At 41.2% G+C, this 21,373-nt stretch overlaps 1 protein-coding gene and 1 long non-coding RNA gene across 6 annotated transcripts in view; one reads left to right on the forward strand and one right to left on the reverse strand.

The window, feature by feature from the left end:
• Window positions 1–937: 937 nt before the first annotated feature.
• On the reverse strand, window positions 938–5,593 carry LOC132473426 (uncharacterized). Of its 4 annotated transcripts, XR_009529375.1 has the most exons (12): window positions 5,513–5,593; window positions 4,855–4,930; window positions 4,234–4,512; window positions 3,980–4,061; window positions 3,792–3,889; window positions 3,513–3,710; window positions 3,343–3,429; window positions 2,947–3,200; window positions 2,659–2,780; window positions 2,088–2,228; window positions 1,581–1,689; window positions 938–1,418 (listed from the first exon to the last, which is right to left on the reverse strand). It is a non-coding gene; the product is annotated as an uncharacterized LOC132473426 (long non-coding RNA). The 4 variants fall into 4 exon arrangements; XR_009529377.1 differs by lacking the exon at window positions 3,792–3,889; XR_009529374.1 differs by having other exon boundaries at window positions 3,513–3,889.
• Window positions 5,594–7,072: 1,479 nt separating this feature from the next.
• LOC132473517 (uncharacterized) overlaps window positions 7,073–21,373 on the forward strand; it is a 241,247-nt gene continuing 226,946 nt past the window's right edge. The window contains exons 1-2 of one of the 2 annotated variants that reach the window (XM_060073688.1): window positions 7,073–7,280; window positions 7,937–9,003. In XM_060073688.1, the coding sequence (XP_059929671.1) occupies window positions 7,073–7,280; window positions 7,937–9,003 (1,275 nt within the window). Of the gene's footprint in view, window positions 7,281–7,936; window positions 9,467–21,373 lie in introns of those variants that run through there. The other variant, XM_060073687.1, reaches the window with a different exon arrangement.

Consider the following 21,373-nt stretch of genomic DNA (forward strand, 5'->3'; position numbering starts at 1 on the left):
ATTTTTATTTAGTAAAATCTGAAATAATTGCTTTGGTTCAACCTTCAGAAATGGGTTTACATGAAGTTAAATATTTCAGGTCAAATCAAATGAATTATTTATATTGTATGAAACTACAATATTAGGTGTGATCGATTGCCTAATTTTTTTTAATTTGAGCCAATTTTTTTCAGTGTAGATATCTATATCATATAATATATATTATCACGGCCAAAAGCTGTGTGAGCCGATATTATGAATCTCAAACGACCGCGTTGGGTTCTCCGACGTTCCCGGTTCTTCAACGTCCTCATCAATGTGAAGTAGACTGAACCGCGACAAGGAGGAGAAAGGGATCGTTGCCGGGCAGCGCTTAGGCACCTCCGCCTCCGGCGGTGGTCCCTCAGCGGGTGGTCCCACACACACACACGCACACACACGCAACATTTTAGCTACATAGCCTAATAAGAAGCGCTTATAGGATATTTGACTAAACAACCAAACTAGTTGAGGGTTTTTGCCTACCTGCAAGCATCCTCCAACTGCAATCTTTGGTTATTTATTAATTAATTTAGCTATACTTTAATAGTATTCTTTCTGTTCGAATCTGTTCAGTGTTCCAAATTATTTGTTATTAAATGTTACATTAAGTTAATTGTTAATTAATTAATTGTTGTTTAAATAAAATGCTTTTTAATTTAAAAAATATCGTGGGCTGTATCGAACCGTGGGTCAAAAATCGTGATACAAACCGAATCGTGAGTTGGTGTCGTTACAGCCCTAGTAAACAGGCATGTTGCTAGCTACGGTGGGCCTGTTTACATACCAGTTTACAGAGCCTAGGCTGTGTAGTAATACTGGATATAACAGAGGAAGAACTATAGCACTTTTTGTGTTTGCCAGTGGTCATTAAATTAGGAAAAGTAATAATTATAAAGCAAAAAAATGATATCAACCATTTATTTATAGATGTTATGCTTCAAACTGGGTCAAACTGACAGTTTTGACTGATCCGTTAGACAGTAACATAGGGCTCAACATTCAGGATTTCCAACAGCCATAATAAAACGTGAAACGTAACTATCTGAAATGTTAAAACAAAACTCAAAAAAGCATAACTGGTGGATAATGTAACATCCAAAATCGAATAATATCTTAGTGCCCAAAAATCCCTGCAAATATTGAAGGGATAATCCAAAAGCTCCTTGTGAAAGTCTTTGGTCACACCAGACCAAATCCTATTTGGCACGTTGAAATGCTGGCCAGAACATCAGTTTTGAAAGATGTATAATCTTTGTAATGCCCTGGGGCCCGCAAGGCCTCAAAGCAGGTGGAGGCCGTGGGGTATCTGCCAGTGACCACTTCGACAGAGAGGCTCCTTGGAAGGATCTCCCATCCAGTCCAAAATTTGACCAGATCAGTCAATTCGGTTGGTGTTGCTATGGAGTTTAAACAATGAAATTCACCAAAAATATCTAAATGAGCTCAAAACAACAACAATACAATGAAAAACAATTCACCTAAATGTGAAGTAAATACTAAACATTTATGTAGCCAAATAACATTTTAATAGTACTTTCAAATGCATTGTGTAAACCTACCATGAGCAATGAACTGTCGAAGATAGCCTGTAATGCAGCATATCGTGGCGACTGAATAATCTGCGTCTTCGTCGTCCTCACATGGCCAAGTGATTCGCTGAAGAAGTACCTTAATTTAAAAATCCAGGGTTACGACACAATTTTATCAATGAATGTTCAAAAGTTGTTAAAAAATATTATACACCATTTCAATTACTTGATGTAAATAGTTTAGGAAGCTCTATCTATCCATTAAAGTGCAATATTATAAGACTTACTCCGGAAGGATGAGAAGATGAGGACAAACAGCCCAAAACAGTGTTAATAATAACCTTTCTCCTCAACATTCATTTAATTCCACAACATTTCCAGGCCTTGAGAATATTTTTTCTAATTGTATCGCATCACATGAACAGTCATGAATTTCATGACTGTGGGAACCTTGCAATTCTTTATCATCATTGTATTGCATATCACTTTTGTGCTCTTTTGTAGGTCTTTGATAAAACATCAGTAATAAAAATGTACCCCAGGGTTTATATTCCCAGATCCCTCTTTTGGGAGAAGCCTGTCCACTGTGTCAGGTCGTTGGGTCAGTACTGTCCACATTGGGGTTTCTTTGAGACCTCGTCTGAGCTGTTTTATTTGTCTTGTGACACGGCCGATAACCTGTTTATAGTAACAAGACAGGGTATAACATGTAACATACCTCATCTCAAAGCAATATCTGAGAGTCAATGATTGGAAAAAGACAATTTAAGAATATAATAACATTAATATACATTTGTTATGTGTCTATCCACAAGGGAATTAAGTAACATGATACTGTGTCCTCCAGTTCAGTGATAAAACCACTTTTGCATTTATTACTGACCAGTGACTACACCATATTTTATGTTTCTAGAAAAATTATTTGACAAATACGAAGTAAACATTTTACATAAACCGTGAGACTTTGTTTCCTTGGTTATAAATTAACCAGAATAATTTTGACTAATGTTGTCCTACAGATAAACAATGTGCACATAACTCAGATTTTAGAAAAGAAGAATTGCCACTTGTAATTTTGGAAGCAAACATTTCTCAAACTTTCACTCACAGCATGGATCAATAACTTCTCAAAAATCGGTTGGTCTCAGTTATGGATGGAAGGTCCAAGGCGTAGGCCAATTCCTGGACACTTGCTGCATCCTTCTCCGATAGTGTGGATTCTCCTCCGAGCTTTAAGGCAGAGGCACAATAAGCAAATTAGGATACAAATTTCAGTAATGCTAGGTACTATGTGCCCTTTTAAAAAGTACTGGCTATAACACATCACAGCAATGATAAATGCTGTGTTCTAATTGGTCTTTCACAGGATTCTACCGTTTTCTTTAAGTCAACTTACAAGCCTTATTATTTCTCTGATGTCCAGGTCTGGACAATCCTCCAAAGTTAGAGTTGCCGTTTCAGGACTCCCACCAAGCAGTACATGAACAACAGCAGGGCTGAGTCAAGACAAGGACGGTCCTCCGTGAAGGAAAGAGTGGTCTAGCATTCTCTCCGCCACCATGAACAAGTCACTTTCGACAAGAAAATGAGAGGCTGATGGGACCAAATGGCCAGGCACACGTTCAAAAAGCCGTGTTACATCGGCATTTGCTGTTCAAGACATAAGAATACATTAAATAAAAACATGTGTTAGTACTGTCTGTGCTGGACTGGAGACTCCCCCGTTATTATCCCACCTGAAATAAACATTAAACAAATAGAGCATTTAAAAGGATACACCTAAATTGCATACCAACATTTATGGAAAATCCAGACTTCAGCTTTTCAATGCAGGAGGACAAAAAAAAGCGAGTCACACCCTGGTCAATAGCAGTATCTCCTGTGAAACAGTTCGACAGAATAAAGATAAAGGAAATACTTGAAAATATTAATTTGACAACTGAAACTTGATGTTGGAGCAACCTTCAAGTCTGCAGTTCAGGGGTCGTCCCCATTCCACATTTGGCGGCTTGTAAAAGGAGATCAGGGCCATGTCCTGTTCGGTAGGACTACTTCTTATGTCCATGCTTAGCTGCAATGGATTCTCCTCCTTGTGAAGGCTGAGATGGTTCTCCACACACTGCGCTATGGCCTTGGCGGGGTCAGCAATGGTGAACCAGCCTAATAAGAAAAATAAAAAAAAGATTCAATGGGGCAGAGAGGGGAATGGCGTTCAGAGAACACGGGCCTAAGCATCCTCACCTCCATCTCTATCTCTATCTCCTCCGGATGTTCCAGGTATTGCTGCTTCTTCCTCACTGATCGTACTTGCATGCATCTCTTCATTCCCTGCACTAGCACTAGCCACACACAAATATTTTGTGTTACACTTGCACAAAGAGTAAGACAATTGTTGGTGAGAGAAAAAGGACAAACAAGTAAATGGATACCTCTGCCCGCAGGCCGAAGCGTGTGCCTCAATAAAATCTGTTGGGAAGATTTGTGTGCAGACAGGACATTCCTGCATATCTGCTGTTGAGAAATTGAAGTTACAAGCAAGAACAGTGTTATTATAGAACCAAAGGATGCAGAATTATTTTGTTTTAAAAATGCTATATAATATGCTATCTTAGGGCGCACTCAAACTAGGCATTCATACCGCCCAGATATTTAGAAGCAGATGGAGAGAAGTAATAATTCTTACTTTCCCTCTCTTCAATGACTATATCATCAATGACATCACATGTTTTGATGTGTTCTGTCAGGAGTGGAAGCGGAACTGGTAGTCCACACTTCTGACAGTCTGCTTTCGGCATGTTCCTGAAAGACTCGTCATCCAACTGTAGGGGACTTGTGCTCAGTTCTTCCTGAATTGGGGCTATGAAGAGATTTTTGGCCCCACGACTTGCAAACTTCAGGATCCTGCCTGAATAGCCACTATCTTCAGGAGGCACAAGCGTGATTTTTCGGCAACCCCATCCAGCTGTAGAAAATATTGCATAGGAAAATTGGATTAGAAATTTTCAACAATGTATAAAATATATTTTAAGGCCAATTAACTAGACTCTTTGTGTGTATACAGTCCAGTCTGAAGAGTTCACCTGTCTTTTTTACTTTTCAAACACAAAGTAAATAAAATATTCAAATTCAACATAGATCATTTTAATAATACATTTACATAAATGAGTTTGAAGAGTATATTTTGATTATTTGGGTACAATCTGTAAGAATTAATTAAAAGTTTGCATTGCATAATATGCAGCAGCTGCTGAATATGTACTTTTTTAAATTAATGAGCAAAACAAACACACTTGTGTTGGCCTACCTGAAGCTTTATAAACCAGCCACCCACCGGAAACATTCCGCAGTTTGGGAAAAATAATGTTTAGGGCCTCACATAACTGTAAGTAAAAATTATACAAATGTATTTAAGCTTAACACTCTGAAACAAGGATAGCTTGGTTAAACCAATGGCAAAATCAATAAAAGAAAGCAATAAAAAAAAACATGAATAGAATTTCTGGTGCCGTTATTAGGGCTGTCCTCGACTCAGGATTTCTCAGTCACAGAGATATTAGACTATTCGGCTACAGAAAATTGCATTGGAGTTAGATATCAGGCCTTCTGCCTACAAAACGAGTTGACATATGGCCTTTAGGGGGATCTTTGACAAGTGCCACACTGCATGTTAAAGAGCCTTGAAGCACTGCAGGCAGAGGAGAATAAATGTATTTAACTCTAACATATGAATCCACTGTTTTTTGCTTTTGATATTTTCAGTTTAGTTTTGCAACCCGCTCAAGAAGACGCTCAATGCCCACGCTCACAATGTTTTTCTATAGTGTTTGACGACACACATTATTGCCGCCAACTGGCTTACATCATTTCATCACTGTTTTGCTTTTATCAAACTGATTATTCAATTCATCATATTGACTCTTTCGTTGCATAGCAAGACTAAATTACTAATAGTATTTGAATACCTCTTCGTGTGTTGAAGCTTCATCCAGGTGAGCAGTCCTGCGGCCTAACCCTGCTTGGAGATGGAGGATTTGGTCCCCCTCGAGTGTTAGAATATAAAACACATTGTTAGTGTTTTCTTACTGCATTAAAAAATCTGACATATTTATAATTGAACATTGTCTTGCATGGAAAAAAAACGGCACTATATTGTATACTCATCAGGTTACAGTAAAGTGTAACAGGCAATGATTGAACCTTCAAAACAAGTCTTTACTCTATATATTTCACTGAATGGTCACAAAAAAGCACATCGATTTTGATGTCTGCAATATTAGTAAGAAGCAGAGAATGCTACACTACACTATGTACAGTATATCATTACTTACTGTAAGTAGCAGGTAAAAATGTGACTACAAATTGACAGCACGACAAAGTAAGTATGCATAGAGTTGCTTTAAAAAAGCTAATTATTTTCTTTGAAGCCTTTACCTGTTCATTTCCATCTGAAGCGAGGCGGGCTTTGGGGCTGAACGCCCATTGTCATCGACCTGCCTCGGTTCTCTGCAAGATCGTATCCGATAGATCGAGAACAGTGTTTCCCCTAGAATTTTTTTTAGGCCCGGTGGTAAGAGCTGATAGTGTGATTTTTTATACATTTTTCACGGGATGCTAGAGTATTTGTTGGTTATTTCCATATAAAACACTTGCTTAGCCATCACAAGTTGATAATGATTAAATAAACACGTTATTAACAATAAACTACTTTTATTTACAATACACTAATTTTATTTACAATACACTAATTTTATTTACAATACACTCATTTTATTTACAATACACTTATTTTATTATGAACACAGTGAGCATGGCTGGTTGCTACACTTAATCTTTCTAGGCTTTTGGAAGAATTGCTCTGCCATGCTAATGATGATATAACTTAATGCTGTCAGATTGTCCGTTATGATGGGGCATCCACCGCAGTTTTTTTTTCAGCAATCGCCTTGCTGAATCCACGATTTCACCCTGACTGACGTTGCTGCCCTGTCATAATAAATATACCACAGAATGGTGTTGGTGTTCTTTATCATTGGAAACAGTTTAACACATTTCATTCAGTCCTTCTAGTTGCAGAGTTCGCTCGTGCTAGGCTATCGCAAGTCAAAGGGCAATGCTAGCCTGCTAATAAAACAGTGCGATGATTCATACGATGCAAGGTTAGTTTTATTTCGAACATTATTCTATCAACACAGACATTTACATCAATAGTCTGGCATTATAATTGATTTACCTCGGGTGTACTGTGGAGTGGGCAAGACTGTTTTATTTATATATATATAGAAAAATGTACTCACCGAAGCACCATTACTGCTGCTGTTTCTGTTGGACATGGCTAAATCTGTTATGCCTTCCCGCGCAGTGTTGCCAACTCTTCAGGAAGGAAAGTTGCTATACATAGTTTTCACGTGACGTCACGCCCTTGTGGGAACGCCCACTTGGAGGGCAAAATACCCTATTTCAACTGCCGGTCCGCTGCCCGCCAGCTACTTTTCTTTGCTAGCTTTGGCTTAACTTTTACCAAAATGCCAGATAGTTGTTGTGCAATTGGCTGCACAAATCAACGAGGAGACAAGCCTGGGTTGTGCTTTTACAGAATCCCGTCTGAGAAAGAAAACCCAGAGAGGAGGAGGTTGTGGATATGTGCCTTGAGAAGTGCCTCCGTCCCTGGGGAAAACAAACAATGGCAACCATCCAAGTACACACGTCTTTGTAGCGAACATTTCATCAAAGGTAAGGTTAAGCTCGTTAGTCAACACAGTATTTTAATTATTGTACTGTCAGTCATTATATATTTACGTATTCGTTCTGACATGGTTCGCTTAAGTGGACCTATGCACCCAACTCCAGCGGCCTTGCTGATCATTTTCAGTATGAAAAGATAACAGTCAGATGTAGGAAGGGGAGAGGGTTTTACCAATTTGCATGCAGTGTAAATTTTCCGAAAATTCAGATGATATTATTCGTTTACGTCATTTTATTTCATGAATAAATTATTATGGTAACATTAGTTACATGAATGAAGTACTGTAACAAACACGTAGCTTAGATGTCTAAAGTCTAAACAGCTAGCTCAGGATAACGTTACTTATTTCTCTTTTTTTTTTCTCTTACAGCCAGGAGAAATATCATTTAGCAAAATCCATTACAGTATCATGAAACTGTCTGAGAACATAATGACTAAAACATGGAATACAATTTGACTTTAATTAAAACTGTGTTCCACTACCTACTTTAAACATTTACAAAAACAAAATTGGACTAACTAAATACAATTTTCAGTAAGTGACAAAGACTAAAACGTCTGAAGGAATGATATCACAATGTTCTTGATGTTACTAATAACTTGTTGGCATATGTGGGACATAAACCCTCTTGTGTCATTATAGGTGCCAAATGTGACGACCCTTTGTCCCCTGACTGGGTTCCATCCATCTTCTCACACATTCCAGCCACCAAGAAGACGAAAAGGGAGAAAGACATGGAAAGGTATGAGCAGCACAGCAGAATGAAGAACAAGAGGGTGGAGGAGAAAAAGAAGAAAGATGCAGTGGATGTCCTCCTTGACCTGTCATCAGTACCAGATGCTGGACCTGCGCCACCTGCTGTGGATGAACAACAGTGTGACAACAAGCCATGCAAGGAAAACATTGCAAGATTACAAAGGGAGTGTAATGACCTCAGGGAGGAAAACCGTAAACTGAAAGAAATTATTAAATCAGGAACATTTGATGAACTGGCTTTTGAAAAAGATGATGAAAAAGTGAAGGCAATGACTGGAATCCCCTCATATTCAAAGTTACAAGTAGTTTTAACATTTGTGTTTTCATTTCTGCAGACTGGTACAAACCTCTCTCCCTTCCAACAACTTCTGTTAACTCTTATGAGGCTGAAAATGAACCTTCCCCTGTCATTGCTTGGTTGTATGTTTAAGATCTCAATTCCAACTGTCAGCAGAACATTTAGAAGCACCATTGAAGTGCTGAATGCAAGACTTGCTCCAGCACTTTTGTTTTGGCCAAATCGAGAGGAGCTTCAGTTGTCAATGCCTATGATATTAAGACAGGTTTTTCATAAATGTGCTTGTATTATTGACTGCTTTGAAATTTTTATTGAAAGGCCTAGAAACCTAAAAGCACCAGCACAGACATACTCAAAATACAAACATCACCATACCATGAAATATCTAATTGGCATTACACCACAAGGAACAGTTTCTTTTATATCAAAAGGATGGGGTGGGAGAACATCAGACAAACACTTGACTGAAAGAAGTGGATTTTTGGATCACCTCAACCCAGGTGATGTCATACTAGCTGATAGAGGGTTTGATGTGGCAGACTCAGTTGGTCTGTACAATGCTGAGCTTAAGATCCCAGCTTTCACTAGCGGCAAAAAGCAGTTGGGTCCAGTGGAATTAGAGTCCACACGAGGACTTGCATCAGTTAGGATACATGTGGAAAGAGTTATCGGTGAGGCAAGGAATCGGTACACCATACTTCAAAGTACAATTGGGATTCAAATGTGTGAAGCTGAGCATCCTGAAGGTCTTACACCTCTAGATAAAATAGTCTGTGTGTGCTGTGCACTGACAAATTTGGCTCCTTCAATTATTCCTTTGGGTTGAACATGAGAATAAACTTTAATAACAGTGAAGTCACTGTTATTTCCATCAATGAAATAAGGACAGTGACAAAAATGAATTCATACTTTTAATATTTTAGGGTTTTATTACCTTTTTACAAAAAAAATCTATGAATTATTGGTCCCAATGTAATAAATAATTTGTTTTTGTAAAGTGATTGAAAAATCCTTGAAATGTAACATTACAAAAGAGTGGCAACCCTGTAAATAACTATATACATCTATATACAAAACTGTACTGTGTGTGTATGTATATATGTAACTAACTATATACATCTATATACAAAACGACTGTGTGTATGTATATATGTAACTATATACATCTACACACAAAACTTTACTGTGTGTATGTAAATATGTAACTATATACAAAACTACTGTGTGTATGTATATATGTAACTATATACATCTATATACAAAACTGTACTGAGCTATCACTGCCATTAGCTGCAAACTTAGGTATTCCGCAGGGATCGATTTTGGGGCCTCTGCTCTTCAGTCTCTACATAAATGACCTGCCCACCTGCTGTCGGTCATCCAACTGCCAAATGTACGCTGATGATACAGTGATTTATGCGTCAGCCAGAACATCAAGCGCAGCAGCGGACATATTAACTAAGGAGATGGAAGATGTATCCCGTTGGCTCAAAGACAACCATCTCACTCTTAACATTAAAAATACAGTATCTATGTGTTTTTCTATAAGAGGGAAAGCCTCCTGTTCTATCAAAATTGACCAGGACACAATTGACCAAGTCAATGAATTTAAATTTTTAGGAATCATCATAGACCCACAGCTTAAGTTTAATAAACACATTAAGAAACTCACTACAACGCTCCGAACAAATTTGAACTGTTTTAGAATGACAAGGCATCATATACCTGTTAAGGCAGCCTTACTGTTTTTTCATGCCATGATACTGTCTCACTTGTCTTACTGCATCACCGTATGGAGCCAAGCCTCCCAGACATCAATTAAACCTATTTTATCATTATACAAACAGGCATTAAAGATATTGGATCAGAAACCAATAAGGTGGCACCACTGCATCATAGTAAAGAAATATAATCTCTTGAGCTTTGAGAATTTTATGAAGTTCTCTTCTCTTAAACTAATTTTTAAATGTGCAAATAATCTTGCTCCTGCTGTATTATGTCCTTTTGTAACAAAAATAAGTACAAGAAGGGTGGCCACCAGAGGAGCAGTGAACGGCAACTGCATAGCAGAGGTGCGCAAAACTTCTTTTGGCCAGTCGAGTTTCTCAGTTATTGGAACTCAAATGTGGAACAATCTACCAACTATAATAAAAACACAAACTGAGTTTAAAACATTTAACAGACAACTGAAACACTGGCTGAAGGAAAACCAAAAATGTAATCATGACAACACACAATAGATAACACACATACATGCACACACAGCATATATAGGTCACACTCATCATATTGTTTCTTCTTTCTGCACAAGGTTTTAATGTTATAGGAAGTATGTTTTAAGATAGCATATATTTGTATAATTGTATACTGTAGGCCTATATATTGTTTAATTGTATAATTGTATATTTTAGGTGACATATATTTTATTAGAATAGGTAGCCTGATCAGGGACTGAGGTTGCAAATTAGCTATCTAGCTACAAACCTTTTATGTATTCACATCTGCAAGTTGTGTCATGGCCTTGCCATGTCATGTTTGTAATAATGTGCACTGCTTTGTTCCTGCTAAATAAACTACAAAAAAAATAAAATAATTCTATCTTTACTATCTATTTTATATTACTGGGAAAACAAGTTTTCACCAAAATCTCAATTATTATTTTTTTTTTTCTGTTGCATTTGAACGCATCAATCACATTACTGAGCCGACCTGAACACATCACATTTGACACTGTGTGTGAGACCATTGGTCAGTTGTTTTTTTTAAGCTAACTAGCTCTATATCCTGCCGATTTTAACATGGCTTTAAAAACTGCATTACTATTTTTAACTGACGGGACTTTCTACACCGTCCGGTTGTGTGATTACTACCGCTGCTTTGAATGACTGTTGATGCACGCGGTGCCGACTCCGAGCCCGTCTGCACAACGTCTGCAGCAGCAGCAGCTGACAGTTTTCGGTTGGACTATACTGAGTTGAAGGAGTATTTTTAACCCAAAGACAGTGAAGGTACAACACTTCTATGTAGGCCTACAGTCCAGTGTTAAGATACGACCAAAATACAAGCTGTGGTCGCTCACACTAAAGCTTGCTGTGGGCGTGCATGCACCATGAACCAACATGTCGGCGGCTGGCTGTAAACAGTGCTGCGCCTACGAGCAATGGCGGCGCCAGAGTATTTTTTGTGGTTCAACTACGGTGGGGCTAACCCATACAGCCGTGGGGCTCAAATCAATGCCAGAATTTCAATGTTAATATATATTCAATAAAACAACACCCTCCCACAGCTAGACACACGCACACACACACACAGAGACAGAGAGAGAGAGAGAGAGAGAGACGCTAGTTACGTTAATACTGTAGTTACGTTAACAGCACAGCCGGTAGATCCGACTGAAAATTTGGCAGATATAGAAGGCGATGAGACCAATATAAGATTGGTCTCAATAAGCCAAACTTTGACACACAGATCACCCAATTAAACAAAACACAATACTACCACACAACAGCCAAGAGTCAAAACACATCTCCAACTAATTTAATATGCTAATCAAGAAACAAGACAGCAGCAAGGAATGAACATCACGCGGACAACACGCAAAACGTCACTAAAGTTTCCAAAAACAATATTGAAACTCACCAGGTTGAGATTTTCAAATGAGTACAATCCGCCGTTTTTTGTGATTGGAGGCAAAGATGTCGATGATGCGCTGAACATCCAAAGTCTTTGTCCTTTGTTTGTTGATGGACAGCAGCGCCAAGTTGCTGTTTCGGGTATCACCGCTGCTGTTCCGTAGATAGTTCTTAATCCGACGGAGGCAGGAGAAACTGCGTTTGCACGAAGCAGAGGTCACGGGCAGGGTCAGTGAAATACAGATGAGTCTGTATAAATCCACAAAAGCATCCCGGTAAGGTCGCATTAAAGCGAGAAATTCCAAAGTGTCATTCACTACATGTCCCTGTGCTTTCTTTCTTTCCAGCAGACGCTGAATTTGGTGTAGCTCTGCTGTCAGGTTTTCCTCAGTCACTCCATAGAACTGCGCCATGGGCTGCAGACATTTCTTGTCTAGGAAAGACGCATGTTTGGGGCTGAGTGCCGAGACTCCAGTTAAAACACCACCGGCCTCGGTTGAGAAACGTCTTCTCATTTCACCCACAAGTCTGTCAATTACTGGGTAATACAAATGTGTGCGCTGCGCATCTGAAGTTGTAACAGGTGTGCGCTCAACTGGGGCCTCGACAACAAACTCCTGAAGAATTCGAGGAGGCTGTGTCTGTCTCTTTTCGCATGTCCCGTCCTGGCTCACACCGGCTTTGGTGCACAGGTCCGCTGCTCTGTCCCGAATGTCAATCCACGACTCTTCTGCGCGTTTGTCTGACAATGTCGCTATGACTGACTCTGATAAGTCTATTGTGGAGGAAAGCTCAAGAGTGGGAGATTGGAGCTGGTCAGACATGAATTTTGTGACCCGGAATAGCTCCTCGAAAAGCGTGAGACGCAGGACAAACTGTTCATCAACAAGTCCATTCACAGCCCTGGCCTCAGTTTTCCTCCGCGCATTAGGCTGAGACATGATATCCAGAAGTGTCGCCCGTATTGCAGGCAGTGACTTTCGGATTGCCACCAATGCCGCATATTGACATGCCCAGCGTGTGTCGGATAGGCTCTTCAGTTCAACGGGCTGTGTCACTGATTCAATCTCTCTCTGTTTCTTGATGAACAGATCATGGGCGACAGAGTTGGAGAAAAAGTTGTACAACATTTGTATAGTTTCAAAAAACTCTGCTGCCGCTTCAACATTGCGGACCACATCAACCAAAACGAGGTTTAACCTGTGCGCATGACAATGAATGTACAGTGCTTGTGGCACATCCTTTTTGAATTTCTGCTGAACGCCACTTTTGGAGCCCGACATAACTGCAGCGCCATCATAACACTGTCCGACACACATGTTTTTGTCAATATTACACTGTGATAGAGTCTGTTGTATGCTTCTCAGGAGCGAGTCGGCGTCCAGGCCATCTGCATGCGCGAAGTGCAGGAATTCCTCACGCAAATTGTCTCCTTTTAAATACCGCACAACAATGGAAATCTGTTCATTTTTACGGATATCTTTGCTTTCGTCAACCATTAGGGCGAAATGTTCTGCTTCTCGGGTTTCTTCACTTATTTCGTTTCTGACCATGTCAGCCATAATCTCAAAAATCTCGTTTTGAATGTCTTTATGTGTGTATTTAGCATTTCTTGGATTATCCTTCAATTTCTTTGCTACTGTCTGATCAAATTCACCCATTAGGTTCAGCAGCTCCACAAAGTTGCCCTTATTTTCTGACTCTGCATCCTCTCGGTGACCTCGCTGAGCAATACCTTGGCATGCAGTATAACGTAGGGACATAACCACAGCCCTCATATACTCTCGGTTTTCCGTTACGATTTTTGAATGACCCGCATCTATCATGTTTCCTAATCTCGAGCCATCTGTCGTTGCCAGTTTAAATTCAGCCCATGCCTCCATGGCGAACTTGTGTGCCGCACTTGCGTTGTGTTTTTTAAGGGCTGCTGTTGCGTGTTTCCAGTTCTTGTATCCATTAGAAAAGGCCCAACACCACCCAAAAAATGTCGGCAGGCGAAGCAGAAAGTTGTGTCCATCTCAACTGAATATTCAAGCCAGCTGTATGTGTCAAACCAGGTAGCATTGAAAGATCTCTGCTGGTTACCTATTAGCCTTGAAGGGTAATTTTTCCTGATGGGGCGCTGCGGTCCATCTCCAGGTCGTTTGCTAATGTCAGTGGTAGCATTAGCATCATGGCCAGTGTCCATGCCGGCAGCGGTTGGCTGTGGCTGACCATGCCAGCCCCTTTCCTCGTCCTCTTCCTCCTGCTGCTCCATCTCCTCTTCTTCTTGCTCATCTTTGTCCGGCCGAGCCTGGCACATGGGAGACGCGGGACCTGAGTGGTCGTCTTCCCCCGCAGGTGTCAACGGTGTGTCCGTAGTTTTATCCAAAACGCCCGCCACCGCCATCTGTTCTTCCGTCCGACGACGTTTAAAAACAAATTTATCCATGATCAATTTTGACCAGCTTACTAACGTTAACTTAATAACGTGACTGTAAGCCACTAACGCTAACAACAGCCAGGTAGCTTCTAACAAAGATAATTCAAATTTCAACCAAACTGTCTCTGTGTCGAGCATACACTAAAAGCGCGCTCACAGGAGTGACCGACAGGTTCCCCACTGATCTCAGGACAGCACAGTCCATGTTGATTAATAATAACGGCGGATGCTGGAGGCCGACTCTTAATGAACCCAGATCAGTGACAGTTGTCATTGCAGCTGCCTGAATGCCGTTACGACGTGGGGGCGCTGTTGGACTCCGCACTTTTCTTGGTTGTTTTATGGTAGGGCTAATATTTAAAAAAAAAAGTGACTATTGAATTCTGAGGAGAACGTTTTCTGCACTTGAGCTATCATAGTTACTGCCTGAGACATTCCTGACATCCATATCTTCAATCACATTTACTGACTGATGTAAAATTGTACCTGTTCTTCTGTTATGCTTAACCCTGTGAACACTTCCTCACTCTTTGCCTGCAGTTCTTGGTGTGACAGTGACCTGTGCTGGGGCTTGTACATCTGGCTTAAGGGTGGTGGGATGTTCAGTTGCACTGCTCGAGGTATATACCTCGAGCATGGCCAGGGATAACAGACAAAATTGAACTTTTGACCGGTTGCTTTTCAGTGCTTTCTGATGAATGTAGCATACTGTAGAGTGCTGTGCATTCATATTGGGTTGGAGGTGGAATCTTGACCGGGGGGAGGTCACCACAACCATCAGCAGATCTCTTTCTCTGGGCCTTTGTGAAACCTATCTGGCTCCCTTCTGCATACCCTACTGTCTTTATGGCTGCCATACTAGGCTCGTTCCAGCTACAGGCCTTATCAGTGCATGCAGTGCCACTCAGTTTGTTCACAGCTGCTAGCAAAGCGTAGAGTATGGCACCTACATGTGAACACACTTTCCCTAAACCGTCCATACATGTGCAGTGGCCAAATCGCACCAATCCTTCTTTCTCCACAGCAACCCAAGCTGTCAACTGGGAGTCATTTAACCTGAGGGAAATGGTTTACCTGACATTTGGGAGGGAGAACGTTTTGATTATATTTATGTTATAAGGGACTGTGTCAACCTAACCAAAATATTCATGCATTGTCACTACTGCCCTAGAATGTTGACTGAAAAAGTGAACTGACACTAACAACCCAGATCAAAGTTAGATAATGCTAATTAACACTCACCTTCGCTTTGACAATGAAAGATTTCTTGTCCTTCACCTCCCAAACGGCAGCATTATTGACCCATCCAGATTGAAAATACATATAACTGTCCGTACTTTTGTATGCTCTCATCCTGGCGGCTGTGTAAGGGGAGGGATTCTCCACAAGATAAATGTAAACATCTCCGAATTGGAGGTCTGGCAGGGACTTGGCTGTTTTTAACGGCTGAAATACGGCGGCGGGTGCAGTGTATGGGTCGCAAGTGCCCAAAACTTGCGGCTTAAACATATACCTGGTATTTTGTTCTTTGGAGAGATTATTTAAATACTCGTGGCTTGAAACCGTTTGGAAATTGACAGGTTTGCGTTGTTGTTCTCCAGCATTTCCAGTGTTAGCCGCCATCTTGCAACCGTTTTTTTGCCCTCCAGGGGGCAGCGTGAGTCACGTGACTGAAAACTATGGCTCTTCTAAAAGTCGCTAGAAGTCGCTAGATGACGTCATCGCCTAATTTGCATAACTGGAAGTATAAAAAACAACAACACAATTTTAATTTTTTTGCTTAGTCCCAATTTTGCTTACCATAAATGGCAGCGTTGTTTGAGCTGAACTGTAAGGCTTTGCCTTTTAAATATGCTTTTGGGTTGAACTGTGTTTCTTCACATCACTGAGTTTGGCACAGAAATCGACCTTGCAATAGCTACAGTATGCTCGTTTATCGTCTCCAATAAACGGCTTTAACCAGCCCTTAAAAGCAGTGTTTGCTTCCCACTCTTTCCTATATTTTTGTTGTTAAAGTTTTGACTGCGACATGGTAAAGACACACACACACACACACACACAGTGGACGAGGTGACTGAGCCTGAGGCAGTGTGAGTCAATGTAACACAGCGATTTATTATTTTATTTAGACAAAGAAAATATTAAATTTTCCCGCCCTGACTGTACGTCAGGGTCTGGGATCAGTCGGCGGCGGCTTGCTGGCCGGGACGCGGATTCATTTGCAGCCCGGATGCCGAGGCGTGAACGTCTCCTGTTAGCTCCTGCTAACAGAGCAGCTGGGAGGGACTGCTGCACGAGGACTGGGCTGCCTGTAAGTGCTTTGAGACGGGGGAGGGGCCGCGCAGGCACCCGGTGCTCGTTGTGAAGAGGTAATAGCGATAGTGCTTTCCAGAGGTGGGGGTAAGTCATTCATTTGCAAGTCACAAGCAAGTCTCAAGTCATAACCTTCAAGTCTCAAGCAAGTCCCAAGTCACTGTGGTGAGAATCAAGCAAGTCACAAGTCAAGTCATTGCTCAGGTCAAACAAGTCACAAGTCAAGTCATACAAAAATCTGATGATCTAACCCAGTTTCCACATTTAAAAATCTGTAAAGAGAGTGGTTCATAAGTTGAGTTTTATTTCAACATTAACAATAACAATGTCTTAACAACAATAACTCAAACTATTCAAAACATTCCAAAACCATTATGTGCATAGTTTGAAAATGTTTTTTATGATCATTACCTCCAACCTATGAACAGAATCAAATATAACCTTGAGGTAGCTGTATACGACAACAGTTCAAGTCAATCACTCAATCTCCCTACATGTTGTAGAATATTATTTGCAACACATGGCATCAGACATGAAAAAAAAGAATATTTCAAAAGTAATATCACATACACATACTGTAGGAAGGGGAAATAGTAATACACAAGCCTGAAAGCTGGTAGCAATCTTGCTGCCTCGCAACATACATCGACTTACAATGCATTGCATTTGCAAAAAAAATAATTTGACAGTACTTTGTCACTGAGTTCTGAATGATGCGGTCACATTATCACCCCACCATGGCAGAACACACGTTCAAGAGGTGCACTTGATGCAGGGACTGCTATAACTCGTGCCTCCACCTTGAACAAAAAGACACTTAAAACCACTGAGTTAGAAGTAGCGTACTGACATGAAAATTAAACAAGTTAATCATCTGTGGAACGGCAGGGCTCGAAAAACTCCAGCCAATGATTTTCAGAAACACCGAGTGGCATTGGACAGTAAGTACGTCAATCAAACGGTCGTACTGCACTCCCCCCCCCCCCCCCCCGCGCGTGACCTCTTCGTGCACGTACTCAAAGCTCGTGCCAGAGCAAGCTTCTGTTTGTTGTTATCCTGCGGTAGCTACTGGAGCTACTTTACTTGCTAATCCACATTTGGACCTAGCGCTAGAATACAACCCTAAACTCCAACCTAGCTAGCCTGCCCTGGCCCACTCTCGCGCATCTGTGTTCGCGCTCTTGTGTGATTGCGCGTCCATGTACTTGAAATGGGTGGAGTCAGAGTCAGCGTTGAAGGAGTGGGGGTAGGACCATTTGAGTTGCGTCTTTTCAAAATCTCCTGGCGTATCGCAAATCACATATCCAACCTATAATCTAACTTTAGAAAAGTCATTTCGAGTCATCTGTCTCAAGTCTAAGTCAAGTCTCAAGTCATGAAGACCAAGTCAAAGTCAAGTCGGGTCTTTTATCAGTGTTAGTCAAGCAAGTCTCAAGTCCTCAAATTTGCGACTCGAGTCTGACTCGAGTCAAGTCATGTGACTCGAGTCCCCCATGTCTGGTGCTTTCACCTCAAAAAGTCGCCAAAAGTCACCAATAACAGCTGAAAAAGGAGCTAGATTTGTCGCTTGTCGCCGTTTTAAAAAAAAAGTCGCTAGTAGCTAAATATAGCGACAAAATCGCTAAATTGGCAACACTGTTCCCGCGTGAGAGTCAGGTATCCAACGAGAATGACGCGCACACTCGTTTGACCGCGATCTAGCATCTAGGATCGATTGCTCTTTCTTGGGTCCCCGGATGTTAACACTGAATTTTTTAAATTGAATTTTGATGGTGACTTTGGCGGACTGAATTTTGGGACGTTGAAAATATTTGAGTTGAATATTTTAAAGTTGAATTTTTTAACGTTGAATTTTTTAACATTAAAAAATAAAGGTGAATATGATAAATTAAAAATGTAAAGAGTTAAATTCAGAGGCAAAAAATTCAGATAGGTTATTTCAATGCATAAATATTCAGTGCTTATAATTTAATGTGTTTTTATTTTCAAAACCCGATGGCACAGATTTACTTCCATACCATACACTTTGGCCATATTGCCGAGACGGTTTTGCTTGTTGGATAAAGTGCTTCGACAACAAGTAGGACAGTGATTCCCCCCAAATTGGGGGGAATCACTGTCACTGAGACGGAAAATACATTACGGGAAATCAGTTTTTTTATATTGGGGGCCCCGATATAAAAAAACTCTAAATACTAAAATGTAGGCTAATTACAACCGAGAACAAAAACCCTGCGTGCTGTAGTAGGCTAGTTAAAATATGTTTCACTGATCTGCATCTGCAAATCATGATCTGCACTCATTCGTCGCACTCAAAACAAATCGACATTGGCGCACATGGCTAATTTGCATACGTGCACAGGACTGGTTGGCTCCGCAGGGCAAATAATGGAACATATATATCTATCTAGGCCTATCTGTCTATCTATCTATCAACGCATGTCTAGTTTTAGGCCCCGTTCACACGAAGCCGAAACGGGCAAAACCGTTACGGTTTCGATCTATCCGGTTTCGAAGTATCTCCGTAAAGACGAAGCCAAGCGAAACCGGGTAGATCTGTAGAAACGCTGTAGTACACATTCCAGGCCCATAAGGGGCACTGCTTCTGGTACAGAAATCCAGAAGAAATGAAATAAGAAGAAGAGGCGAGCATGCGCATAAAGAGGCTGCCCTTATGCGCATGCTCGCATGTGATTTCTGAGACTCCGCGGGCTTAAGAGCCATTGGCTAGGAGGTCGAGGGGTGGGGCGATGACGTCATGGTTTGCGGTTTCAATCGGTTTCAGGCGTACACACGAATCCAAAACGAAACCGGGTAGATTTGAAACCACCTCCGAGGGTGGTTTCAGAAGTTTGCGGTTTCGGTCAGTGGATTCGCCGGCTTCGTGTGTACGGAAGGCCGAACCGTACAAGACCTTTGCGGTTTCGCCATGAAATCGGCTTTGTGTGAACGGGGCCTAAATGTGATGTATTGTGTGTATGTCCAGTCAGACTTGTTCTGTGTGGTCTTGTAGGCTACTGTCCTGTGTGGGCCGAACCACCTAAATGGATTCCCGACGATTTGTGTCGTTTGGTATTAATAAAGACTTGACTAGGCTATCTATCTGTCTTAGACTATTTAATTAACAATTATTCACCTCAGGCTCCGTGAATAGTGTGGAATCGAGGGATAAAAGACAAGACATATATCCCTTGTCATTTATCCCTCGTCTTGTCGATTTGTTGGTTTATGTGACGATTTCAAAAACTGCAGTCATTTAAACTGCAGTAATTTAATGTCCTCAAAGCATAGGCCTATATTTGACAATAAAATTGTAGATTTTAAAATAATAAACACAACAGCTTGTTTTTGGAAATATTTATTCAATTTAACAAATCAGCAAATGCTGATAAAAGTGCACATGTGGGAACTTAACAAATAAAGAAACAAACTTGTGTGCATGTGAAAGAGAACATCAAAAGAAAGTTGTAATGTATTTGTGTGTGTGTGTGTGTGTGTGTGTGTGTGTGTGTGTGTGTGTGTGTGTGTGTGTGTGTGTGTGTGTATATATAAATGGCATGTGAGGGAGAAGAACAAGGTGCAGCTGACAGCACGGCGAGGGTAATAAGCTTACTATAACACCCCTCTCAATGTTGTCAGCTGCACCCCGTTCCCCTCATCCCACATGTCAACCTCACGACACTTGGCCTCATACACCATCCTGTACATTTCGAACTTTAGTCAGGACTCTGAACTTTTGAGTCAGAGTCCTCTGGAGGACTCTGACTCACTGCTCGATTGCTAACAGCCTCTATAGCTGTGATGAGCCTCTCCGCATCAAGAGCATCACGAGTCTGGTCTCTGCCTCGTCCTGTCTTTCTCCTGCTCTTTCCTGCTGCCTGCTCCTCGGCCTGTGGTGCTAGTTGGTCAACGGCCTGTGGTGCTAGCTGGTCAGCGGCCTGTGCTCTCCCTGGTGCCTCCTGGTCCTCGACCGGTGCTCTCCCTGGTGCTGCCTGATTATAGACCGGTGCCTCTTGGTCCTCGACCGTTGCTCTCCCTGGTGCTGCCTGGTCTGTGTCCTCCTCACCCTCACTCACTGGCCCTGGCTATGGCGGTCTTCCATGAATGGATCTATGAAGGCCATTATGCAGGCATACTTCCATGGCTTCCCTCCACCTGCCCCTGCACCACTCCTCCTCCTTTCCTTTTCCTTTTTCCTATTCTTCCTGTAGGTGTCCCTGAGACCCTTCCATCTCTTGATGCACTCATTAACTATTGAACACAAAACAGAAAACACAGCTGTCATTATCATTATATATGTCACTTACAGCAATATATTGTTTCACTTCTTATGTCAAATGACTTATTGTAAGTTGCTTTGGATAAAAGCGAAATGGTCATTTGTCAGCTGTCTATCCTCAATTAAACCGCATTGAAGTGACACGTTTGTTCCGTGCATTATTAATTTGCATTATTATGCGTGCATTATTCCTTTGCACAACGTATGTATTTTCGATATTTGAAAACGATATCGTCCCATTCAAAGCAAGGAAGGTTAGTATGCTAGGATCTCGGTTAGCAGGCATGTATGACGCCTATTTGACAATAATCTCAAACGTTTCATTAACTCACTCACCAGACCAACCAACCACGCGTGACACCTCCGCCCAGGCCAGAGC

Source organism: Gadus macrocephalus, chromosome 15 (genome assembly GCF_031168955.1).
Source record: "Gadus macrocephalus chromosome 15, ASM3116895v1".
Taxonomy (NCBI): domain Eukaryota; kingdom Metazoa; phylum Chordata; class Actinopteri; order Gadiformes; family Gadidae; genus Gadus; species Gadus macrocephalus.